The 22,238-nt window shown below is 38.0% G+C and overlaps 1 protein-coding gene across 2 annotated transcripts in view; it reads left to right on the forward strand.

Annotated features, from left to right (window-relative positions):
- The first annotated feature begins 3,762 nt into the window (after positions 1–3,762).
- GADL1 (glutamate decarboxylase-like 1) overlaps positions 3,763–22,238 on the forward strand; it is an 82,139-nt gene continuing 63,663 nt past the window's right edge. For both annotated transcript variants that reach the window (XM_009324175.1, XM_009324173.1), the window contains exons 1-8: positions 3,763–3,930; positions 4,762–4,888; positions 6,565–6,655; positions 7,344–7,450; positions 8,928–9,043; positions 14,877–14,956; positions 15,071–15,125; positions 18,541–18,657. In XM_009324175.1, coding sequence (XP_009322450.1) covers positions 3,778–3,930; positions 4,762–4,888; positions 6,565–6,655; positions 7,344–7,450; positions 8,928–9,043; positions 14,877–14,956; positions 15,071–15,125; positions 18,541–18,657 — 846 coding nt within the window. In that variant the 5' untranslated portion in view covers positions 3,763–3,777. The remainder of the gene's footprint in view (positions 3,931–4,761; positions 4,889–6,564; positions 6,656–7,343; positions 7,451–8,927; positions 9,044–14,876; positions 14,957–15,070; positions 15,126–18,540; positions 18,658–22,238) is intronic.

The raw sequence follows: 22,238 nt of genomic DNA on the forward strand, positions 1-22,238 counted from the left end.
TGGGATCAAGTCTTCTCTTTTGCAGAAGGATATCTTGAACAGTCAATAATCCTTAATCTCTGATTTAAAGCACTTCCATTTGGTAAAGTTTTAGTTCTGTTTCAAGCCTGGAGCCATTTGGCTGAAATTGCATTTGATATACTTTCTGGAAGTCTGTTTTCTGAGTCTGCTTAGGAGTCTGTTTCTGTATTCCTAAATAGAAAAGAATATATTTATTGCAGCCACATCGCTAGATTGTTTGCCTATCATGTTTGAAAACAAAAAAGGTATAGGTGACAAGATGCTGTTTCTACCAAGTGAGCTCCATGTGGAAGGTATTCCCTTAGTGCAATCAGGTGTGTTTGAGACAGATATGTAAAAGGCCCAAAATTCTTGGAAAATAATGTTTTGAGCATTTGAGGTATGATTTTTTTAAGAGAGACAACATGAATTATTGGCTTATAAAGGTAGCGTGTGTGTTTCTTAGCTTGGATGCTGAGCTCTGAGGAGGTGTTAAAGGCATGCTATTTAACTTGGGTACTGTGACATAAAAAGTGAACCTTGAATCTTTCTGGACCTTCACACATCTAAAACATAGTAAATTGGTCATAGGATCTTTTAAAAAAATGTGGTGAAAAGAAAAGTTATGGAAATTCAGACTTTTATCATCTACTTAGTTTTCCTCTTCAAGGTTTTTACTGCAACCAAGAGGAAGCACTTTTCTTTTTCAATAACGAAGAGTTTGGAATTCTTATAAGAACTCCAGAAGTCAGACAGTTAATAAGTAGAAGATAAAGTATCACAGGATTTGCAGCAAAATCATGAGGGATGGGAATAGTGTATATATCCAACAGTGGTTTGTAAAACCTGAAGACCTTTACCTCAGGAAATGTGTATGTTTGGGGCTTGATTTAGCTGCTGTTTGTGGAATAGTTGTTCCTATTAATTTACAGTAACAGTCTTATGGTATGTTTCAGAGCAAAATTTAGCTTGGCAAGTTCAGATTGAAATAGTAAGTGATAACCAAAAAATTATTGAGAAAGTGGTAAATAATTGCAAGGTGTATTATTTCATGAAATATAATGTGGGCTAAGTCCTGAACTCTTTGCTGGAGCCTTACACAGGTAAATTGCTGTTGAAATGAAGGCTCTTTTCCCTCCTTTCCTTCTGACCCCTCTGCTTTGCCTTTCTCTTTCATAGACTGTGCCTGAGGCCCAACACAGATGTGTTGGGACTAGAGGTAGACTATCACCCATTTTCCGGAGGATTTCTTCTTCCTCAGGCTCCACAAAGTGTCCTATGGAGACTGTAAAACTGTGTGTAGAGGTGAACAGACCTGCTTCAAATAGCAAGGTGTTGTTAGACCTATCACCCACCCCCCTAAAGACCTTGTAGAAAAAGTAATGTAAAGTTCTGCTTTTGCTTTTCACAGAATCCCTGGAAGAGATCATTGTAAAGTCATGGAAGTCCTGGTACCACATCTCTGTGCAAAAGTGTCAGAAATAGTGCTGATGGAGATATCAACAGAAAGCTTTTGCACAGCTTTGGTTCTAGCAGAGACCTGAGAGGTGGAGCAGAGCAAAAAAAAAAACAACCAAGGAGTTAGTGAGTTATCTTGCTCCACCATCTATTCTTCTTGTAACCAAAGGAAGTATCAATATCTGTGCTCTGTGACAGATATTAATCTCCCATATAGTTTTTTAGATCCTATCCTTTTTTCCATAGAAACAAAACACCTTTGACATACATGGAGATGCTAGCATCTCCAGGTGATGTCAAGGCTGAGATTCTTTTTTGTGTTTATGTTAAACTCTGGTTAGTACTTAAGGCAGCTATTTATGCATCAAATAACTAACTCTCAATCCAAAAATAGTGCCTGTTCTGTTCTGTCTGCCAAAAGAGCTGATGCCTTCCAATTCCTAGTTAATATCTGGTGTTTTAAGTCTTGTAAAGTTGACCTACTAGCTTGTGTTTTCAGAGAGAAACCTCTAAGACTTTTTCAGAGCTGCAGTTTCTGTACCGTGCCTCTGCTGTGGTGTGCTGGGAAGCATGATGAGAATTGACGTTTTTTAAGTCTGTGATTTTCCCTCTTTGCCTGTTGAAGATGTAATACTGTTTACCTGCTTGTTCTGTATCTGTCCCACAAGAACATTTATGCCTCTCCTATAACAACGTGCCGAAGGCTACTCTGTTCAGCAAAATTTAGTATATTGCCCCTTTGGATTAAAAACAGGAGTAATTTCAGAAGTGCAGAGGGTGCGGGCCTCATTTGTCATCAGCGTTACGGGAAGCCTGAGGTTCCATCTCATGTTAGAATTTTATCTTGTTTGTCATATCTCTCCTGATAAGTGAAACTGAACTGAGTAGCTTCTCTGAGTCATCAGTAAATAAAACCTCATGGGATTGACAGGGTTTCTTTCAATCAATGGACCTTGAAGTCATGCACCTTTCTAGGCAGCATTGTTGTTGTTCTATATCCTCCTGTGCATGAGCAACTGTAATTATGATAAGCATAACGAATGTGTCAGACTGCAGTGTCTGGCGGTCTTCTGGAAATTCAGTTATTTGTTTGGACTTGTGAAAAAGCTACCTTTCTTCTGTACTTTGTAACTGGGGCAAAAAGTAAAGCAGAAGATAGTCATTTGGGGCATAGAACTTTCTCCTTCCTACATCTTTACCCTTCCACCATCCTCACTGTAGATGAAGACAACCCTTCAAGGCAATGCTGCCTGGCTTCATAGATCTTAGCTATTCCAAGGCGAGAACAGTGGACGGATGCTGTCTGTAACCCAGATAATTCAGATACGGTAGTTACCGCTTCTCCTTTCAGCACTATACTGTTTCAAATGTCTGTTCCCTTGATATCTCCAAATGTCTCACTTTCGTCTTTATCCTCACGTTGATTAAAACTGGAGTCCTGATCTTGCCGTATGAAATCAATACATGAAATAGATACGTGGTTGCCGCTATTGGCCAGTGTCTTATAAGCATCTTGGATGTGCTTTCAGAAGTAATGTAAAAGAGGAAGTAACAATGTGCTTATGGAACACATCAGGAGAGTACGTCTGTACTCTCTGTAGGTCTGTAGGTGAGGGAGAGGAAAGAGGTTGTCATTGGAGAAGTGAATAAACAAGATAATCTGCACAGCAAATTACTGTAATTAGCGACTGAGGACACTTAATAGGATAAGGGCAGAAAGGAGAGAAGTACAGGTACGTGATATTGACAGCAGTCTCAAAAGGTTTTATCTTCGTGGAGTGTGGGTCAGTGACACACTTGCGGAAGACTCAGAGTAATAGGACTGGCTGGTGGGAAGGAGCAGCATAAAGATATGGGAAATGAAGCTGAAAATTATTTAATGAAAAAAGGGGAACGGGAGTGATGGCATGTGGAGGGAAACATTTTCAGCTAAGAAAAATGCCTATTATCTTGCACTTTATTTCTGTTTATCCAGCTGTATTATGTTCTAAGCCAGAACTGTATTTTCCTCTGTGTTTGGAAGGTGCCTTGCATGCTTTTGTATGCTACAGAAAGCAGTAGATACCATACAGTAGGCTGTTATTGCCTACATAATAAGAGTCTAGGTTTGAAGTAACATGTCGAGGTTTTTTGTCTGTAAAGATTCTTCCACCAAAATCTAGGATTTTTGTACATGTGAAAAGTCCATGTGAATTTTTTCCTTAAGTTGACTAAATCTTCAGCAATGAAAGAGTATTTTTTTTAGTTTATGATTTAGTTGTCCAGGCCTTGCTCTAACAGTGAGTTATTTATCTTACAGTTAGTATTTGCAAACAGGAGATGCTCCAGAAGAAGAAGAATGCTGTTTTGGTGGATGGAGTCATCCTAAATGGTCCAATAACGGACTCAAAAGCAGGAGAGAAGTTTGTGGAAGAGGCCTGTAAGATTATAATGGAAGAAGTCATCCGGAAAGCTGATGATGTAACAGAAAAGGTAAAGCCAGAGAGAGTTGTTGAGAATTTGTAAAAGAGATAATGAACAGTAAATCAATTTCTTTCTAAGCTGTGTTTTATTGCACTTTAAGTAGCCTCAAAATTGCTTCTAGTCTGTGCCTGGCTCTGAAATAGGGAGACAGCCATACAAATTAAGAAAGATCATATTGTAAAACCTTTCAATAACATAATTAGCATACATATTTGCCAGAAAAAACTTAAAATATTAAGTTTTTTCATCTCAGATACAATGGTCACTTTTTTTGACATGACAAATGGGTGTAATCTTTTTCCTGTTTGGGGTGGTGGGAGTTATTTGTTTGCTCCTCAGGGGCACTGGTATTAGAGGAGGAGGAACAGTGGATGTGGTACCACTGTGGAAGGGTGACGTTATTGGATTGCTATGGGTTTTTCAGAACCCCTGCTTAAGAAGCTGTATGGGAAGAGGAGCTGCAAATGAATCATGCTTGCCTTTGGGCAAGCACTCGTTGCTCCCACCCCTTGGCAGAACAGCATCTGAAAATGCTGTGATTACAAATCCTTAGCTAAGCAAATCCTTAGCTAAGGACAGACTTTGACCTGCAGGCCTCTTGCTTTCCTGCCTTCCAGCATTCCCCACTCTAATTTTTACGGTCAAGCAATGCCTGAGACAAAATAAAACCAAGATCCCATGAGACCAGTTTACCAGAGATAGTTTCTGGTGGCATGCTGCCCTGCAATGGGCAGTTTTGTGAAACCAGGGCTGAATGTGGTGCTTACCTTGTACCTTTATAACCTTTTCCTCTTGGGTCATCTGTTCACTGCTGGTGTGTTCCCCCCTCCCCATCACTAGGTTTGTGAATGGCGAGCCCCCGAGACACTGAAGCAGATTCTTGACCTGGAAATGAGGGACACCGGAGAATCTCATCAGAAACTCTTGCAACTCTGCCAGGATGTTATACAATACAGCGTCAAAACCAGTAGGAGTGTGATTTCTAGTGAATTTATTTTGTATGCTAACTTAGGAAGACAGGATAATGTTTACAAAGTTCTGTCACCTTTCAGGAAACCGGGAGTGTGAATGTTTGTTTTCTGCCTGCCTATACAAGTACGCAAACATTTGGCTGTGTTTCCGTTGTTTGAATGAATGCTGGTCACCATAGGTTTGACTGAAATGTGTAATCACGGCAAACTAATCGAAAACTAATCACTGTAATGCCATTGACATTAATGGTAGATTCTGTCATTCTGACGTCTTGTGAAAGTCACCTAGACAGGTATGATGTAACAGTTTAGCAAAACAGGCAGGAGAAGGACCTTTGTGTGTTATTTCCTGCTGTCTGAGTGGTGAGGAGTAGAGTTGCCATCATTGCCCTCATACATTCTTAGTGATGATTACCCTACATTTACTATTGTTCTTTTTGAGCAATAGTCTTACAGGGTGTTAATTTGCTGATAGGCAGTAATTCCTGTTCCAGACACTGTGAGAAGAGAGCCTGCAGTGTTTCGGAGACAGTACACCACATCTCTCTGCAGGATTAGTTCTCTATGGCTAACCTTTCTGCAGCATGTGTAGTATAATTCAATCTTAGCAAAAAGGGATGAACAACATCTGTTCAGGAAATAGTGCTGCAGATCAGTAGCTCAGGATTTCAGATGTGGCATAGCTTTGGCTGTGTTTTGGAAAGCGAGAAGGACATTTGATATAGTTAGTTGTGCATTTCCAGGGCATGTTCCCTGCTACAGTCACTGTTGCTGCAAAGTAAAACCATAAAATAATTTTGAGAGTGAACACATGCCTTGGAAAACTGTAGAAGAGTAGCAATACTGATCTACAGGGGGAGTGCACTAATAATATGCAGATATAATTACTGAGTTACTGGAAGGTGTTCTGTTTATCTTGCTTTTGCAAATTGCCTTTAGATTTTCATTTGTTACACTATGTCACCTTGGAAAGGATATTGTATATAAAAATATGCTGTGCAAATAGTCTTTAATCTAAGTATAAACATTTACTGAAGCCCCAGATATAATATAAATGGAGCCATACAGTTTACCTGGTTTTGCATGTAAAAGTACTATGCTGTGGATTAAAATTTAGGTGGTGATCCCACTGCTGCACTGACTTGTTTTTATACTATCTCAGTGTTTCAAGGCAGGTAAACAAATTCTTTTAACTTGTCATTTTAAGTCTGCAGCAAGTTTTTCCACTGCCTCTCTTTCTCTCAATACTGAGACTTCGGTTGGGAGTGCAGGCACAGCTGCCTGGGATCAGCAGGTTCCTGTATTCCACTGCTTAGCAAAATTGGGCTGAGCATCCATTGTGGCCTCTCAAGACCACTGTTAAAAGCCACTGTGTATACTCAATTGTCAATCCCTTTTCTTTTTTTGATTTGTAAAATTTGTGAACAACTCACATTCATTCTGTGCACTACCTGCATCTCTCAAACCTTGTTTTGGGACATGAAAGTGCTTATTAAATTTACTTTCAAAGGACTGTCTAACCTAAGAAAAGGACGGTAAGTCCAGAAAATACGGAGGGAATGATGGAGTGAATTGTGGTTTGCAGTGATCAGCATTCAACCGAGAGGGCCTGTGATGTATTCTCTTCTCATGTATATCCTGTCACTGCTTGATTTTTCATCTGTATTTTCAGGTCATCCAAGATTTTTCAATCAGCTGTATGCCGGAATAGATTATTACTCATTAGTGGCTCGTTTCATTACAGAAGCGCTGAACCCAAGTGTGTAAGTGTAGTTCTTTGTCTTCTTGATGATGAATTAGCATGCTTTTTGGAATAACACCTTTTTTTGCTCCCCCCCCCGCCCCTTCTGATTTCTGTTTTCAGTGTTACAGAGGAGGTAGGAATTGTGCAGGAATTCAGGAGAGAAAACAGTCTGTATTGGCTGAATAGCTCACCAGAAGGTTGGCTAATCTGATGAGGCCTTTTTTTCTAGTTTGTGAGGTGGGACTTAAGAGGAGAGATCTTTGGTTTTCAATGCTTTTAAACTTAGATTTTTATGTTGCTTAGTCCATAAAAATGAATTAATCAGACTTAGTTGTTCATTTCCTTTGAAGCATTCTGCACAGAGTTGAATGCAAATGGTTACCTGTCTACTGTTTACTTGCAAATGTAAAGCCTAAACAAAAAGTAATTGTTGCTTGCAATAGATCATTATAGCTGAAATTTAAGCGTGTGACCTACATGAAAAGCAAACTGATGTTTTACTTTGAGAGTGGAAGTGTCAATGTGATGCTGTCAGGAACTAAGCAATTGCTCTACTGGGTCACATCCATAGTGTTTTTATTTTAGAATTCTACTGCTGATGGTGGTCAGCTTCTGACAGATTAGAGAAAGGTGCAAGAAACCTTTATCTAGTTTTAGCAATATGCTGTAGTCTTAATACCAATCATGATGCTTTTATTTTTGTTCAGATATACATATGAAGTATCCCCTGTGTTTCTGTTGGTGGAAGAAGCAGTCATCAAGAAAATGATTGAGTTCATAGGCTGGGAAGAAGGTGATGGTATATTTAATCCAGGTAGGAACAGTTCTGATTTCAAGCTGAGTCGTTATAAACCAGCTAATACCAGTAATTCCATGAACATTAAATTTGTGTAGAGTATTTGAAAATGCATGCAAAACTATTTAATAGTTTTAAAAAAATGCATGCAAAATTATTTAATAGCACACACACAACTATTTAATCCAGGCTTATCTTATGTGTTTCTAGTAATAATTCTGTGAATCTGATCAGCAAATGAATGAAAACAGTTCTACATTAAATATAATCATGTGGAAATTAATTGTTTGTAACTGATGCCCTTCCTGACCTTATTAAAAACAATACCAACAGCCTCATTGGACTGAGTCAAACTGGTTGACAGACAGGGGGCTGATTTATGTGCTAGACACCAACCAGTGGTGCCTGAGGGCACTGATCTCTGTATCCTGCCTATCAACCATGGGAACCAGGGTTTATCTTAGCAGGAGCGTCATGAGCTCCCTATCAAAACTGCTTTGAATTTTGATAGTTTTTTTAAATGTTACGGTAAGGCCAACCAACCAAATATTTCTTAAGCTTCTTGATAAGCCACAATTTTCAAACGTTTTGTAAAGCAGCATTCCAGCCCGCTGTATTGAAATGAAGCATAATGATATTATTCCAGAGATTATTCGGATAACAAATTATTAGGATAGATGTGAAGTTTTTCTATCTAATTTGGGGGTGAGAAGAGAAATTAAATGAGTAAATGGATTTAACCCCCCCTCTAAAACCAAAACAAAGTTGCTAATTCTAGCCTACATGTAAGTAGCAGAAAAATAAATAAACTAAAATCACCTAAAATTAAAAAAAATAATAATTAATGGTATGGGGTTTTTTTTGTCAGATTTGATGTGTATTTTCAGTAGAATCCTTGCTTTTACAGCAGAATTGCTTAATTAAAACTTACTGAGGTACTGTCAAAAGACAAGTGAATTGTACTTTTTTGTGCTAGTTTTATGTGAGGATTTTTCTTATTATTTTGGTTTTGTTCATTTAAGTGAATAAAACCCATTCAGATCTTACCTTGCAGATCTTCCAGTTCCCACTCACTGTGGTTTTTTTTCTAATGGCTTTTTTTTCCCCATAATAATACTCTGAGGCCTCGTTGCCCAAGAGGTCTCCTAGGCTCTGTACGGTGCAGCCACAGCTGAGCTTGGTGCAGGCAGCTGAGCTGGCACTGGGAAGGAGCTGTTTCAGGGTATTCTCTGTTGGGGAGGACTGTCTGGGCACAGTTCTTATTCTTCAGGAAATATCCCCAAAGAGCATTCAAACATGCTCTGTTGCCATGCATGCTGCAAGAGCCCGAAGTTCATTTTATGTCTGTAGGCTTTTGGGGAGGAAATAAGCTATGATGGATGCATCTATAGGCTAACTGTATTGTTTATTATTTTCCCTAATAGGTCAAGCACTCAGACACAGGACAGTTGCTAGGACTGTGGCTAACACAATATTTGTATGTCTCTTTCTGCAGGTGGCTCTGTTTCTAATATGTATGCTATGAACTTAGCAAGATACAAATTTTGTCCTGAGATAAAGGAAAAAGGGCTTTCAGGTTTGCCAAGACTAGTCCTATTCACTTCAGAAGAGGTAAAAACAAAACAAAAAAAGCTTTTTGAACTTTATTTTTCAATGGCTGCAAAATTATATCGTTTGCATATGTGATGGGGCACTGGTACAATAATTTTGTCATCAGTGTAAGTGGAGAAGTCTGATGGTAAATTTTCCCGCAGAAGCTTACTTGCTTTCAGAAAACAAACACAGATGTTCCTGCTCTTGGAAATTGCTGGTGTAAGAATAGGTTGTACCTGGGGCAAACCCAAAGCAGAATGCATGTGGTGTGTTGTGGAGGTCTGCAGCATTTGATTTCCTACAGCATAAAGTCCAGCAGGAACCATAGACAGGTTTTGGATGTCAAATGCACATTTAACTTGTACTAAGCTGAGCACTTGTGGACCTGTGAGATGGCTGTCTGCAGCTCCCACTCTGACCTATGTCTGAATACAGATTGGTTGTGGTACAGAACCAAATCCACCATAAAGCATTTTGGAAAAAACTGCTGCATCTTTAGACAGTTCTTCTTTAAGTAATTGAAAATGTGTGGCTAGTTTTAAAGTTTTTGAATAATATTTGTCCAAACTGCCTGTGGGAAGTTGAGTTTTATTCATATATTTATTCTGAAGCTAATTTTTTTGAGGCTTTTTTCTCTCACCTCTCCCTCCAATTTTAAGAGTTTATCGTTTGATTAGTACAGAGTTGTTATTAATTCTGATTCCACTATATAAAGGCCCCAGTGGAAGTGAGAACCTTGTTGTACTAGGACGTATGTAGTTACTAGAATAATTTTAGCTCTTAAGTTTATGCTCCAAACAGTTTGCAGTGTAAATAGTCAAGAGGCTTATTTTGAAGAGGCCCAAGGGATGAAGGCATTGCATAAGTTGTCCAAGACAGCACATATATTTTGGAACTGAATCCAAATGTCCTAAATAAAGGGATTTTTTTTTTTCCCCAGGCAAAATATATTTAGGTTTTTTCTTTCTGAAAAGTGTGTATATGAAATGACATATCAGTTCATACTTAATTCATCTCATTACATCTTAAAAATAGCTAAGGAGGAAAAAAATAGGTTGAAACGTGTTCTGTTAATGCTTTTGAAGTGAAGTGCATAGAATTTTTATCATGAAGTAACATTTTATTTCATTGCAAGATTTAAGTAAAATGTGTACTTTCATACTCAAAACCAAACAAGCATTTAATTTCATGACAAAAGAAATTTTATTTGACCCCTGGAGTAAATTTGTTTTGATGTCTTTGCTTCACTAGAAGGACCAAAACTATGAAACATAGAACTGACCAGGAAAAATAAATTGGTAAATTATTCGTAAGGCAGTGCTCTTGATCTCTAATACTTTGCTTGATTCACAAAACCATTTTGTCTTTAGTACTCAATAATCACTTGCTGTAAAACTGCCACTTTCGTAGTTAGATGTTGTGGCTATTGTCTAAGATCTCTAGTGTTTATTCATGGTTACAAGGGAGGAGATGTGCATATTCATATATACTTATTTTAGATCCACCTGTACTGAGTCAAAGTTATGTTACCTTTTGGAAGTTTGTTTACTTCAGATATGTCATATTAAGAATATATGTAATAAATGGCCCACACTGAAGAAAAGTACATAAGTGCTTGTGTCACACAATCTTAATTTTTTATTATTTGTTTTTATTTTGAGCCTTCTTTTATTTAGCATTTTGCACCTTTTTTTTTTTTTACTGAAGAGGTACCTGGTGAAGCAAATTATTAAAAAAAAAAAAAAAAAAAAAAAAAAAAAAAAAAAAAAAAAAAAATCCTGGAGAAGTTAACAACGGAGAAGTTAACAACCTGTGTTTATCTTTGACATGAATCAGGCAAACAGTGTTGGCATGGAGAAGCCATAGGCTATAATGAACTGAGAGTATTGATACAGAGTCAAAACACATGGCTGCTCAAGGCATTTGTGTCATTTTAGGGCTTGGCTTCAACACTGTGTTCAAATGAAATGATTTTTGCCTTGAGTTGCCAAGTCCCGAAGTTTCAGTCTGGCACTTGGTGGACTGAAAGAGTTGCCTTGCTGTAGAGCAGGGGAATGCATGGACTTGTCGGTGACTTAATCTTATGTGATCTGGGGCTATGTATTTTTTGTATGTTCTTGGATAACATGAAGGTGTATGTTTAATGCATGGCCCACCCAAGGTCCTCACATGCTCTGTTTGGCCTTCAGGAATAAAAAAGGCTCCTTGTTCCTGCAAGTAAAATGCTTAGCTACTTAATTATGGTGATACACAATGAACACTGTTTATGCTACTACTCCGTAGTTCTCTTGCTGGACCATTACAGAGTGATTCCTCTTGAGACGGTAGCAGCAGTAGAGAACTTGTTATATCTCACTTTTTTGAGGCATGATTTGTGGCTCTGTAGGAGCTGAATACAGTTGTAGCTATAGATGTCAGCCCACCTTATTATCACTTTTTGCTATTTGAGTCCTATCTGAACTTTATTCTGACCCAAGAATGTATTGCATTGATCTGAAAGGTAGAAATCTGCTAAATTTGAGGTAACCGAGGGTAGAAGAGGATGTATAAACAGTTGAAATGTGCATGCTGATATGAGCAGTTTTCTAGATGCAATGAAACTAAATTCCTCCCCAGTGCAGCTTGATCATGAAAGTAATAAAGTGAGAGAACACAACATAAACTCACCATGTCGTCCCCTGTTGAAATTACAACAGACAAAAATGAGTAATAAAACAATCTCATAATAATGTAATTGCCTTATGCAATCATGTTTCTAGGAAACTTTTCAAAATCAAGAAAATACAAATTTATCTTCTGTTTTAATGAGCACAGGGGGAAAGTACCTTGTCTTTGCAAACATTATTAGGAAATGAAAACTATGTCTAGCTATAGTTAAGATGGTACAGCAGCACATCTTAAATGCACTATTCCAATTTGATCTTGTGCTCAAAGGCATTCATTTCTTAGTACAAATGGCTACAGATTTAATAATGTGTCCAAACAAACAAAACTGCAAAAGACATGGCAAGAGTGTAGTATGAACTCACAGTATTTAAAATTATTATTTAAAATTACGTATATAATCTAGATACAAATAATACATTTTATCTGGATATTTCTTTCCCTTTTTTTGGAAAGGGAAATATGAGCAAGTGAATTAGTTGACACTGTTGTGTCTGGAGTTGCTAAATGTTCTCTGGTATATTCTTTCTTAAAATGATGTGGTGTAATTTAGCAGAATGGTTTCTAGTAATGATAGTGGGGGAAAAAAAGAAATTCTTGTGTGTTTTCAATCCATATAACTGAAAGACTACTTTTTTCATCAAAGAAAGCATATTCCAAGTCTATGTAGTGGTGTAAGTCTTGTCCCTTTTCTGTCCTACTGAAGACCTGACAAAATTTTCCAAGAGGCGCAGAAGTACTCGTGGAGGCGAGAAATAATGTATCTTGCAGCCTGTTTTGTTTTGGTATTCTCTTTGTTCTTCTCTTTCCTTCTGCTTTTTGGTATAATCTCTCAGGTGCTCAAGCCTCTTTTATCTTTCTTCCAGTCTCCCATACCATTTTTTATAATAAAATACATGATTTAGTGATTGCCTGTTTACTAGTATACTGAATTTGCAGGTCTACTGCTTTCTCGGTTTGGAGCAATCTGATTATTCCTGGTGATTCATACCTTTCATTTGAACCTAATGGATAGAAACCAGTGAGGGAGGCAACTTGTATTTTAAGTGATTCACTAATCAGTTGAAAACATCTCCAAACTTCTACTGAACAACATACAGCCACTCTACAATCATTATGACTATTACTGATGTAATTTGATGTAATGTAAGACTAATTATCCACCTATGTATGTTATTATTCTTGTAACAGTCTAAATGAATGAGCCCTAAAGGCTTTGTGGATGTGTCATGTTACAAAATTAAGCTTTCTTAAAACTACCTGATAGTATCAGGTAGTGTTTTTGTATGCCTTTATTTAAAAAGTGGGTGATGGTAGGGGAAACCTTTTTGTCAAAAAGAAAGAGCCCTTTGAGGTGATCCATCTCATCAAAATAAGCGTGACAGGCTTTAATACCCTTAATATATTCATGCCCACACATTAAAATGTTGTACATTTTTCATAATTATGTTCTGCAGTAACTGCATTTGTGTGAACTCTCTGGAAGAAAATGGAATTAATTAACCACCTGGCTTCACCTCCTGTATGAAAAGTAACAATTCTAGACATCTTCAGGGTTGCTGGAGTATGCGTTATTTTAACTTTTCAGTAATAATGTGAAAAGGAGACAGTTTTATTTTTTGAGAGGAGCAGTGATAATCCAAGGCTTGGATGATCTTGATTCTGAGAAGAATTGTGTTGTCCTATGAGATGCTGCATACTCTCAAAACTGACTCCATTGCTATGAGTGGGTAGGCATTTGGTATGCTGCAGGTTATTCAGAGTCGTTTTGACATCTAAAAATATCTTCAGATAAAGAAGATTACTGTATCTTGAATTCCCAGGCTAATATAGAAGATGGATTAAAGCGAGATCAGCACACTCTTATTCTGGAATAAGACAAAATGTTCTTATGCTGGAATAATGATATCCACAGTAGAGCAGGTCTTTATAGACGTGAATGTTGGAAATATGGTAAGATATACCTTGAATATTTGTTTAACAGAAAAAAGCTTGTAAAAAGTACAGAGTGGACTGTGGGGCTTGGGTATCCTTCTCACCAGAGCTATTTTTACCACATTCTGATTGAATAAACACCCATTTCTAACATCCTTTGAACAGGTGAAGGGGCCTCTTCTTTTCCACTCACTTCACAGGATTCATACACTAATGCCCTTTATTCAGTGCAAAGTGAGAAGTGGGTTGCATGTATCTGTACTCATTCAAAGACATCTCTGTGATGAGACCTCACTAAAATTCTTTGCTGAAATAGTAACTTCATTTTCTGAAAAATGCAGACTGGTCCAGACTGGAACCTTTTGCAAAATCCATATTAACTTTTGAAGATGTGCTGAGTCTGTCTGAAGTCCGCTTGCTTTCATAGCGGCTTCTAAGATTCACGATCATGTGAACAACCTTCACAACACCATGATTTTCAGATCCTTTTGCAGAGATAGGGCTTTGAAAGCCTTGGAAGTCCCAGTTGTACCACATGTAAAGACTTTGGTAAGTCTTGGGACTTGAGCTCCTTGATCCTATGAACAGAGTTGCTGGAACAGGCCAAGGGTCAGTTTAGCATAGTATCCTGCGTCTGGCAGTGGCCAACAGCTGATGTTTAGAGAAAGCATATAGAAAAATTACGAGGATAATGTGGTAGAGGCTTTAGATCTATCATAAGAGACATCCTAATTAAGGGTCCAGTTTCCAAGGAGTGGTGCTTTTGGACTTTCAGACCTATCGGTTGCTTCTAGGCTGTTGAGTTCAGTAGCCTTCGGACCTTTCTTCTCATGCGTTTTTTAACTCTTACACTCATTGATACTTTTGACTCAGTTATATTAAAACATTTTGAAACAATTAATAATTCTTCCCTGATGACACTTCAAGATTTCTACTTTTCATTCTAATGCAGAACCAGCTTTAAAAAAAAAAGTATGGAATAGAGCTTTTTTTTTTTTTTAAGCCCACATTTTAAATATGGTGCGCGTCTCTTTTTTGTCTTATTTTCCCCAGTCTTTTGTGTGTGTCATTGTTAAATACAAGATGGTCTTGGTGCTGTGAGGCTTTCAGTTTGCTTTTTCTGTTAGGATATGCTGTTGTCATGAGTATTAGCTGCTATTAAATTAATTTCAGTGTCACTGTTTCCTATGCAAAGAAATTTCTTTCGTTTTAATTGCCTCCTTTTTTTTTTCCATGCCTCTTTCATTTACAGTGTCATTACTCCATGAAGAAGGCAGCCTCCTTCCTGGGTATTGGTACAGAGAATGTTTACTTCATCAAAACAGATGAAAGGTAAGCAAGCAAAAGCCATGGCTGTAGTCTCTAAGCCTTTTTAAAATGCAGTAGTGCTGTACATAACCAACCTGTTTGAATGTAACTGAAAAGTTTTAAATCTGTGTCCCTTAGAGGTAAGATGATACCTGAGGAACTGGAGAAACAAGTCCAACGGGCCAGGAAAGAGGTGAGAGGGGGAGAGAGAGCATGAAGGAGACAGGAGGAGTGTATGCGGACTGTTTGCTTGTGTCTGAGTAAAAGGAAGAAAAACTAAGAGTGAGTGAAATCTTAAAAATAGGGCAGTTAACGTAACAGTGTCTTTCTTATAGGTGCAATCTGTTTGCCACAAACGTGTGAAACAAGCCAAGACTGCTAGGTGCTACACTCTTACGAGGGAGAAAAATTCCACAGGGTGTTTGCTACTAATGAAAGTCCTGAGTACAACACTGCTCTGAAGTATTTAGCACATTTCTTCTAGGATTTCTTTTGCCCTTGATCCTTTTTTAAATGAATGCAGTATTTGTTTTCCTTAAATGGTAAATCAAAACTGTAGGGTTTTCAGTTAATTACAGCAGCTATTGCTCTATCCTCTGCAGTGAGCAAGAACTGTAACATGTGGCTTAGTCTCCAAAACTATCATACAAGCTACAAATGCTAAATTTGGTCTTTTCTAGTATTGTAGCAAGAGTGCAGAGATTCTGTCCCGTGTCTCTCCTCCCCCAGGGACTTTGCCAGTAGAAAGTCAAAGGCCAGCATTTGGAAACGTACTGATGTGTGTATTTGGACAACATTCCCACAATCTGGGGGATTATATCAACATAATTTATTTTAGAGAGCTTGGAGGACTGAATGTGAATTATAAGGCACAGAGCATCTTCTTTTGGCCTGGTTAGCTCACCTTATTTCTCACTTCCAGTTTGTGCATCAGAGCAGTAGGATTCAGAGCTCAGCCCTTAGTCCACGATCTGTGAATACCAAGTAACTAGTGCAATGTCCGTGGTGTGGACAATGCATACCATGGAATCCTACCTTTGGAAACCTACTTTTGCAGCTGATAGAATAGCCAAGGCAGTGCTGTCCTGTCATGCACTGGCATGGCCATAACAGCTTTCACTAAGATCTGATTTAGATACATCTTCTGCCAAACAACCATCTCTTCTTTGAGTTTCATGCTAGATAGTGTAACTATTGATACATGGTGGTCCTAATAACCTAGCAAACTCTCTTGCTTGCCTCTTTCTGTACTTTGCATTATCTGTGGAAGACGACCTGTACTTTACTCACTCGAGCAAGCTGGGGGGAAAAAAAAGGACTGAAATAAAATGGAGCAAGAGGAAGCAGGCTGACAGGAGAATGAGCTCTTTGCTCTTGCAAAAACAGAATTCTTGTTTGTTGATGTAATAAGAAATTTAATGGTTATTTGAAAGAAATCCTCTGGCATTTATGATTTTTTAAAAAAAGGTCAACTTCAGTATGGTGTTCTGCAATTTGAAAACAAATGTTCTGTATTAAAAAGCTCAGCTTACAGGAGAACACTGTTTCACTTGCATTTTAATGGAAGTTACAGGTATATTGGAAGGTTTTCATTTCATCAGAGCTTCAGTAAGTGTGTCTGTCCTTGATAAAGTGCTACTTTACAACTTTTACAGAAGGACACTTCGGTGAATTACAGTAAATATTCTAATTACTCTAGACAACACAGGATGTATTTGCTAGTGATAGGAGCACAAAATGATCACTGACTGAATAGCAAGAGTCTTAGGCCTCTTTTTAGAGAATTTAGTCAGGAAGATTTATTTAACTATATTGTCAAGAAGAATAAAAATTTAATTCCCTTCTTTGTGGGAAAAATGTAATGGTAACAATCTTTGGAATTTGCAGAGATCCTAGACTTGTCCCCATATTCAGTCATGTTACCTACTGGCTGCTGGGGGACCTTTGACTTTGATGTAGCTGTGGGAGAAAATCTTAGAGAACACTGACAGAAACTAGGTGCAGCAGATGCATCTTTTGCCTCACTTGCAAGTGTTTTGTACTTCAGCTTCAGGCTGGTTTGTAAGTTTGATTGACTTTTGTGGTAGGTTGTACTAGGAATGAATGACCAAGAAGTGAATCATAGGCTGGTAATTCTTTGTGAATGTATGGGATTAATTTAAATTCATTCCAAGGTTACTTTTCACTGCTTTAGCAATTTGTAAAGAAATTTAAAAATACAAATAAATCATAATTATGTACCATTCTAACCATCCTCTACACTGCTAAAGAAGTATAAAATTGTCAGAATGTAAATGTGAATCAAGCCTGTCTGTAGTAGATGTTTAAAAGTGGCAACGCTTTTTTTTTTTTTTTTTAAAAAGAGAGATAAGATTTCAGCTGAAGTGAAGATACGTAAGCCTTGTATGTAGAGTTTGATTTTTTTTTTTTAGCTGATGTCTGACTTCGGTGAAGCTATATTGAGTCACATCAGCAGAGAGGCTTACATCATCTGAGAGATTTAATTCACTGCAAATGAACTCCAGGGATCCCAGATTATACAACTTAATAACAACTTTAATCCACCTTCAGTAACTGCGTTGTCATGCTGTGGGCTAGGTGCTGAAACGTGCAGAGGAGTTCCTTCAGCATGCATTTACTAGCAAGTGAGACTGCACAGTCATTGCTAGGGCCGATACCCTCAATTTCATGAAGTTGTTTCAAACTCCACCAATTCTTTTCATTGTTTCAGTTTCTGCCCCTAAGTAGGCACAGGCACATACATCTGCAAGGGTAGGTGTCAGCTGGTATGTGTGGCCTAGTCTGCTATTGTAATTGCACCCCTGGTATTAGTTGAGGGGGAAAGCAGTGAGCAAAGCCACTGAAACCAGAATGGATGGCTTGGGATGTTGTCTGAGACTGCAACCTGACAATAGTTTTCCTTATCCCACCTGTCTAACCTTAAAACTGTCTGAGGTTTCCAGTGGTCTCTCTGCTAACGTTGAGTTACCACCTACAGCCCTTCCTGTTTTCTAGGCAGGAGTAGGAGCAAGAGGATAGCACTTTGCTGTAGACCAGGCACTGGGGTCAGGTAGTGATGATTGTCCCGGTCACTGTATGCGCCGTGTTCTCTAACTGAAGGTTCCTCTTCGCTAGGCAGAGAATAGGGGCATTGTAGAGACAACGCAGGTGGAACCCCTAGGGGGATGAGCCCTTTCCTTGCGTGGGTAGCCTGCTGGTTGAGCTAGTAGCTTTATTTTATTCAGCAGAATGGCAGCAAATACGGTAGTAAAATGTGGAAGACTGAGAAATTAAAATCAGTGTATAAAGAGAGATGTCAAATATCTGGTATGTTTTGATCTTGACAAAACTAGCATCTGTCAAAACAGTCTGAAGCTGGTAAAGTCTGCCCTGGGATGCTGTTAACTGGAAATGGAAAATGCTGCTTTATTTTTTTTTTTTTTAAAGAGTCAGCACTTTTAAATGCAGTACCTTCCGCTGGGAAACTAAAATGTAGACTGTTGCATCTTTGTCCTACCTTCCTTGACCTTTTTATACTTAGCTCTGCAGATATACTGGAGGACACGAGCAGTGCAAATGACAATTTTTTGTTCTGAATCCTATTGCAGGGGTCAGCACCATTTCTTGTCTGTGCTACAGCAGGCACAACAGTGCTGGGAGCATTTGATCCTCTGGATAAAATTGCCGATATCTGTGAAAAGCATGGCCTATGGCTTCATGTTGACGTGAGTTTGCATACTGAGTAGTTTTGTTTAGCATTGCTTTTTTATAATTGCTGTTTTTCTTTGACTGCTGGTGTTTCTTTGTAGAAGTTGGGTTCTAATAACTTATTTTTTTGCATAGAGAACAGAAATACATTCTGATTTGTCTCTGTTACACGTGCTGAAAAAACAGCAAATAATTTGGTTGTGACAAGCAGTCAAAGCTATTTTGTCATTGTCAGGTTATATTTCAAAATGATTTTAAAATCAGTTTCTTCTTGCTACCTCCTAAAAATGCTTCAAAGGTGATTATATACAAATATAACTTCGGATTCTTTCAACGTTCTGTTGGAGAATGGGCACATTAAAATCGTGGTGTATGGTTCATACAGGTTAAAATAAAGGTATTTTTCTGACTCAACCAGCCGTAAATTATTCTGTTTCATATTTACAGGTTTGAGTTTCCTGTAGATCTCCTTACATTTTCCGAAATTGTTCAGAAGCTTTTCTTTTCTCATTTCTTTATAATTTAAGGTTTGGATATTAAAATCCATTCATGAACCTTTTTGGAATAATCATTGAGCCTTCTTATTACCTGAAAGAGTTAGCTGTAAATGTATTTTTGTAAAACTACTCTCTTCATATTTTCTAAAATAGCATTCTCTTCATAATTGCAATGCCACAAATCCAGAATGGCTAGATTAAAAGCCGTGGAGCAGTGAGAGAATCTGGAGCAACATTAATGGAGACTTTTAGACCTGCTCTGAATTTTTGAAGTGTTTGTTTAATGTTGAGTATCTAAAGAAAAAACACGTAGGCAGTGATGTGTTTCAAATAAATGTCTCGCAGACATTAATAAATAGAGTCACTGTATGTGTGAGTCAAAAGAGTTTTCTTACTGACTTGGAGGCAAAGATGCAGAATTTAGCCCTAGTATTTAAAGCGTCTGCAAAGCATCCTCATGGCTATGCGCTGGTGAGAATGACTCAGATGATTTTCAGCAGAAGCGCAGCATTCACATTAGGCCCAAACAGTCTTGTGTGTCTGTGTGTAGTCGGTGGAAAGAACAATCTATTCAGAATCTTTGTTGGATCTTAGGTGAGCTGAATAGACATGGCTGGAGCCATCTCCAATGTCTGTAGGAGGACAAAATGAGTAGTCTCCTAACATACTCCCTGTAGCTGCATAACTAAAATTAGGTGGGATGAGCCTGGGCCATATTCTGAACTATATACTTCATAGGCAGTTGATAGTGTTTTGTAAAGAATTTACTTTCTCCTTCCAATTTTGCCTTATGTTAAACTAAGGTAAAAATGTCAGTAAATATCTTAAAGTTAATTTTCTGTTTAAACAGTGACTGTAGTTGTCAGATGTGAATTGATTCCCAGTAGAAGGACAAATGTCCAGTAATAAATAGGGTTTATTATCTGGAATACCCATCGTTCTGTTAAGATGTGATTTGTGTTATGAACCTCTCGGTGGTTCTCAGGAGTTCTATCAGTATTTTATCCATCTTTCCTTTCACCATCTATGAAGAGTTGAGTGGATGGCTGTTTCTTATTTTTTGTTTAAAGTTTCTAGCTGTATTTATATGAGAACAGGGTGTGGGGAAGAGACTGAAACCTTTCCGTGTAAGTGACATCAGGCATACATGTATATACAAATGTGCTATGGTAAAATGAGCAGACTGTAATTCATAATGTGACCTTTTTTCACTCACAGCACCATTAGAAACAGGTTTACTAGAAAGGTACGTGAAAAGGTACAGTGAGACCAGGCATCTGCCATTCAGAAATAGTGTACGAGAAACACAGTGAAGAGTTGGATTTTTTTCTTTGTTTTTAAGCAAGCCTACCTCCTTCTAGCCTTATAGGCAAGAATAGAATATATTTGAAAGCTTTGAGGATCTACATTCCTCTGAAAGGCCTGGTTTCTTGTTGAATGATTTACGTGTTATGCAAGTCTGAGTTACAGCTAGTGAGTACTGCTGTTTAGGCCTGCTGCAACTTTGGAGGAAAAAAAGATACAGTACAATTAAAACAAAGATTAAAAAGCAGGGAAGGTTCTGTCTAATTTAGGACTTTTCGTGTATCATTGGTGGGAATCAGGATTATCTACTGCAAATCTCAGGAGCTGTTTTTAGGAATATATTGTATGAATGTCAGTGGTGTTATTTCCAGATTTACACTGATGTATCTCATTTCAGAATATTTTCTGATCCCAAAAATTGATATGTTTGCCTTAGGGAGACTCTTTTCATTAAACATGAAATGATAAAGCTCATGATTCTTAGGAAGGGCAAAAGGGAGAACGTCAACATAAAATCAGTGGGCTTCAGGAAGATAAATTTCAATAAAGTCAGAAATAGTAGATAAGCTCTCACATGGAGACAAACCTAAAGAGGAAAAGGGACTTTTTAAGGAAAAAGTTGTTTTAAGAAGGTAATACCAATAAGCCCAAACTCTCAGCAGTCAAGCCATTCAATAGCCTAAGTGCAGAGACTATAACCAGGCTTATTTAGTGCACATTACAGTATTCATACACACGTTCAGGTTGCTTATTGCATTCTATCGTACACCGATGATGCCTTTCTTAATGACTTGTTTTGCATCATCAATATGCACTCAAGCTCCAGCACTTATGTATGTCATGTATTGTGTTCATGTAGCTTTAAATACCATGTATGAGTATTTCTTCCCTGCTGGTCCTTACTTTGACTTTTTTTTTTTCTTATGGCTAGACCAGTACAGAAAATCAGGTTTGACCTATTAGCCTGTGCTTAGGTAGTTAGTTTAATCACACTGTGAACACTGATTCCCATTGTTCAGCTGCAAGTGGTTTGTTGCATATGAAACACAGTAATTTCCTCATACCTAGTTACCAATTACATTGCATGGAACACAGGTGATAATCTTTGTGTTTTGAGCTACTCTGCATTGCTCCCAGCTGGACTTGTCATAAAGAAAATGTGTCAATCTAGCTTGATCAATCTACCTTCTTTCTGTAGTCTCATGGATAGAGGAGAAGCAGTTAACTTTTATTGTGTCTTTGCAACTTCTCATCAGAAAGCCAGAGAAACATGCCAAGCTGCAGCTGTGGTAGTGAGTGAAAACCTGGCTGGAAAAATCATACTCAGAGAGCAGTTACCAGTGGTTCACTGCTGAAAGGGGAGAAAATTTTGAGCAGGATTCCACAGAGGTCCATCCTAGGTTAGAAGTTATCTGGTATTTTCATTAATAACTTGGATGAAAAAGAATACGCTGACTAAATTTGAAAATGACATAGAACTGCTGCAAGAGGCAGTGGGAGGACAGGATTAGAAATCAAAGATATCTTGACAGTTTGGAGAAAAAAGCGGGAAAAACTAGGCTACAGTTCAATAAAGATAAAGTTCTGAGTTTAAGCTGTAATAATCAACTGCACAAACACAGGCTGGGGATTGTTGGCTAGACAGCAGACCTTCAGAAAAAGATCTGGGGTTTGCAGTACATTACAAATCAGTGATCGTATTTCAAATAGGGTTAAATGCCTTTCAGAATTGAATAAAGATACATAAAATAATTGCCTCTTCCTGCTTGGTGCTCCATCTGCTTTATCTAGGTTGT

Source organism: Pygoscelis adeliae, unplaced genomic scaffold (assembly GCF_000699105.1).
Source record: "Pygoscelis adeliae isolate BGI_AS28 unplaced genomic scaffold, ASM69910v1 Scaffold25, whole genome shotgun sequence".
NCBI classification, from domain to species: Eukaryota; Metazoa; Chordata; class Aves; order Sphenisciformes; family Spheniscidae; genus Pygoscelis; species Pygoscelis adeliae.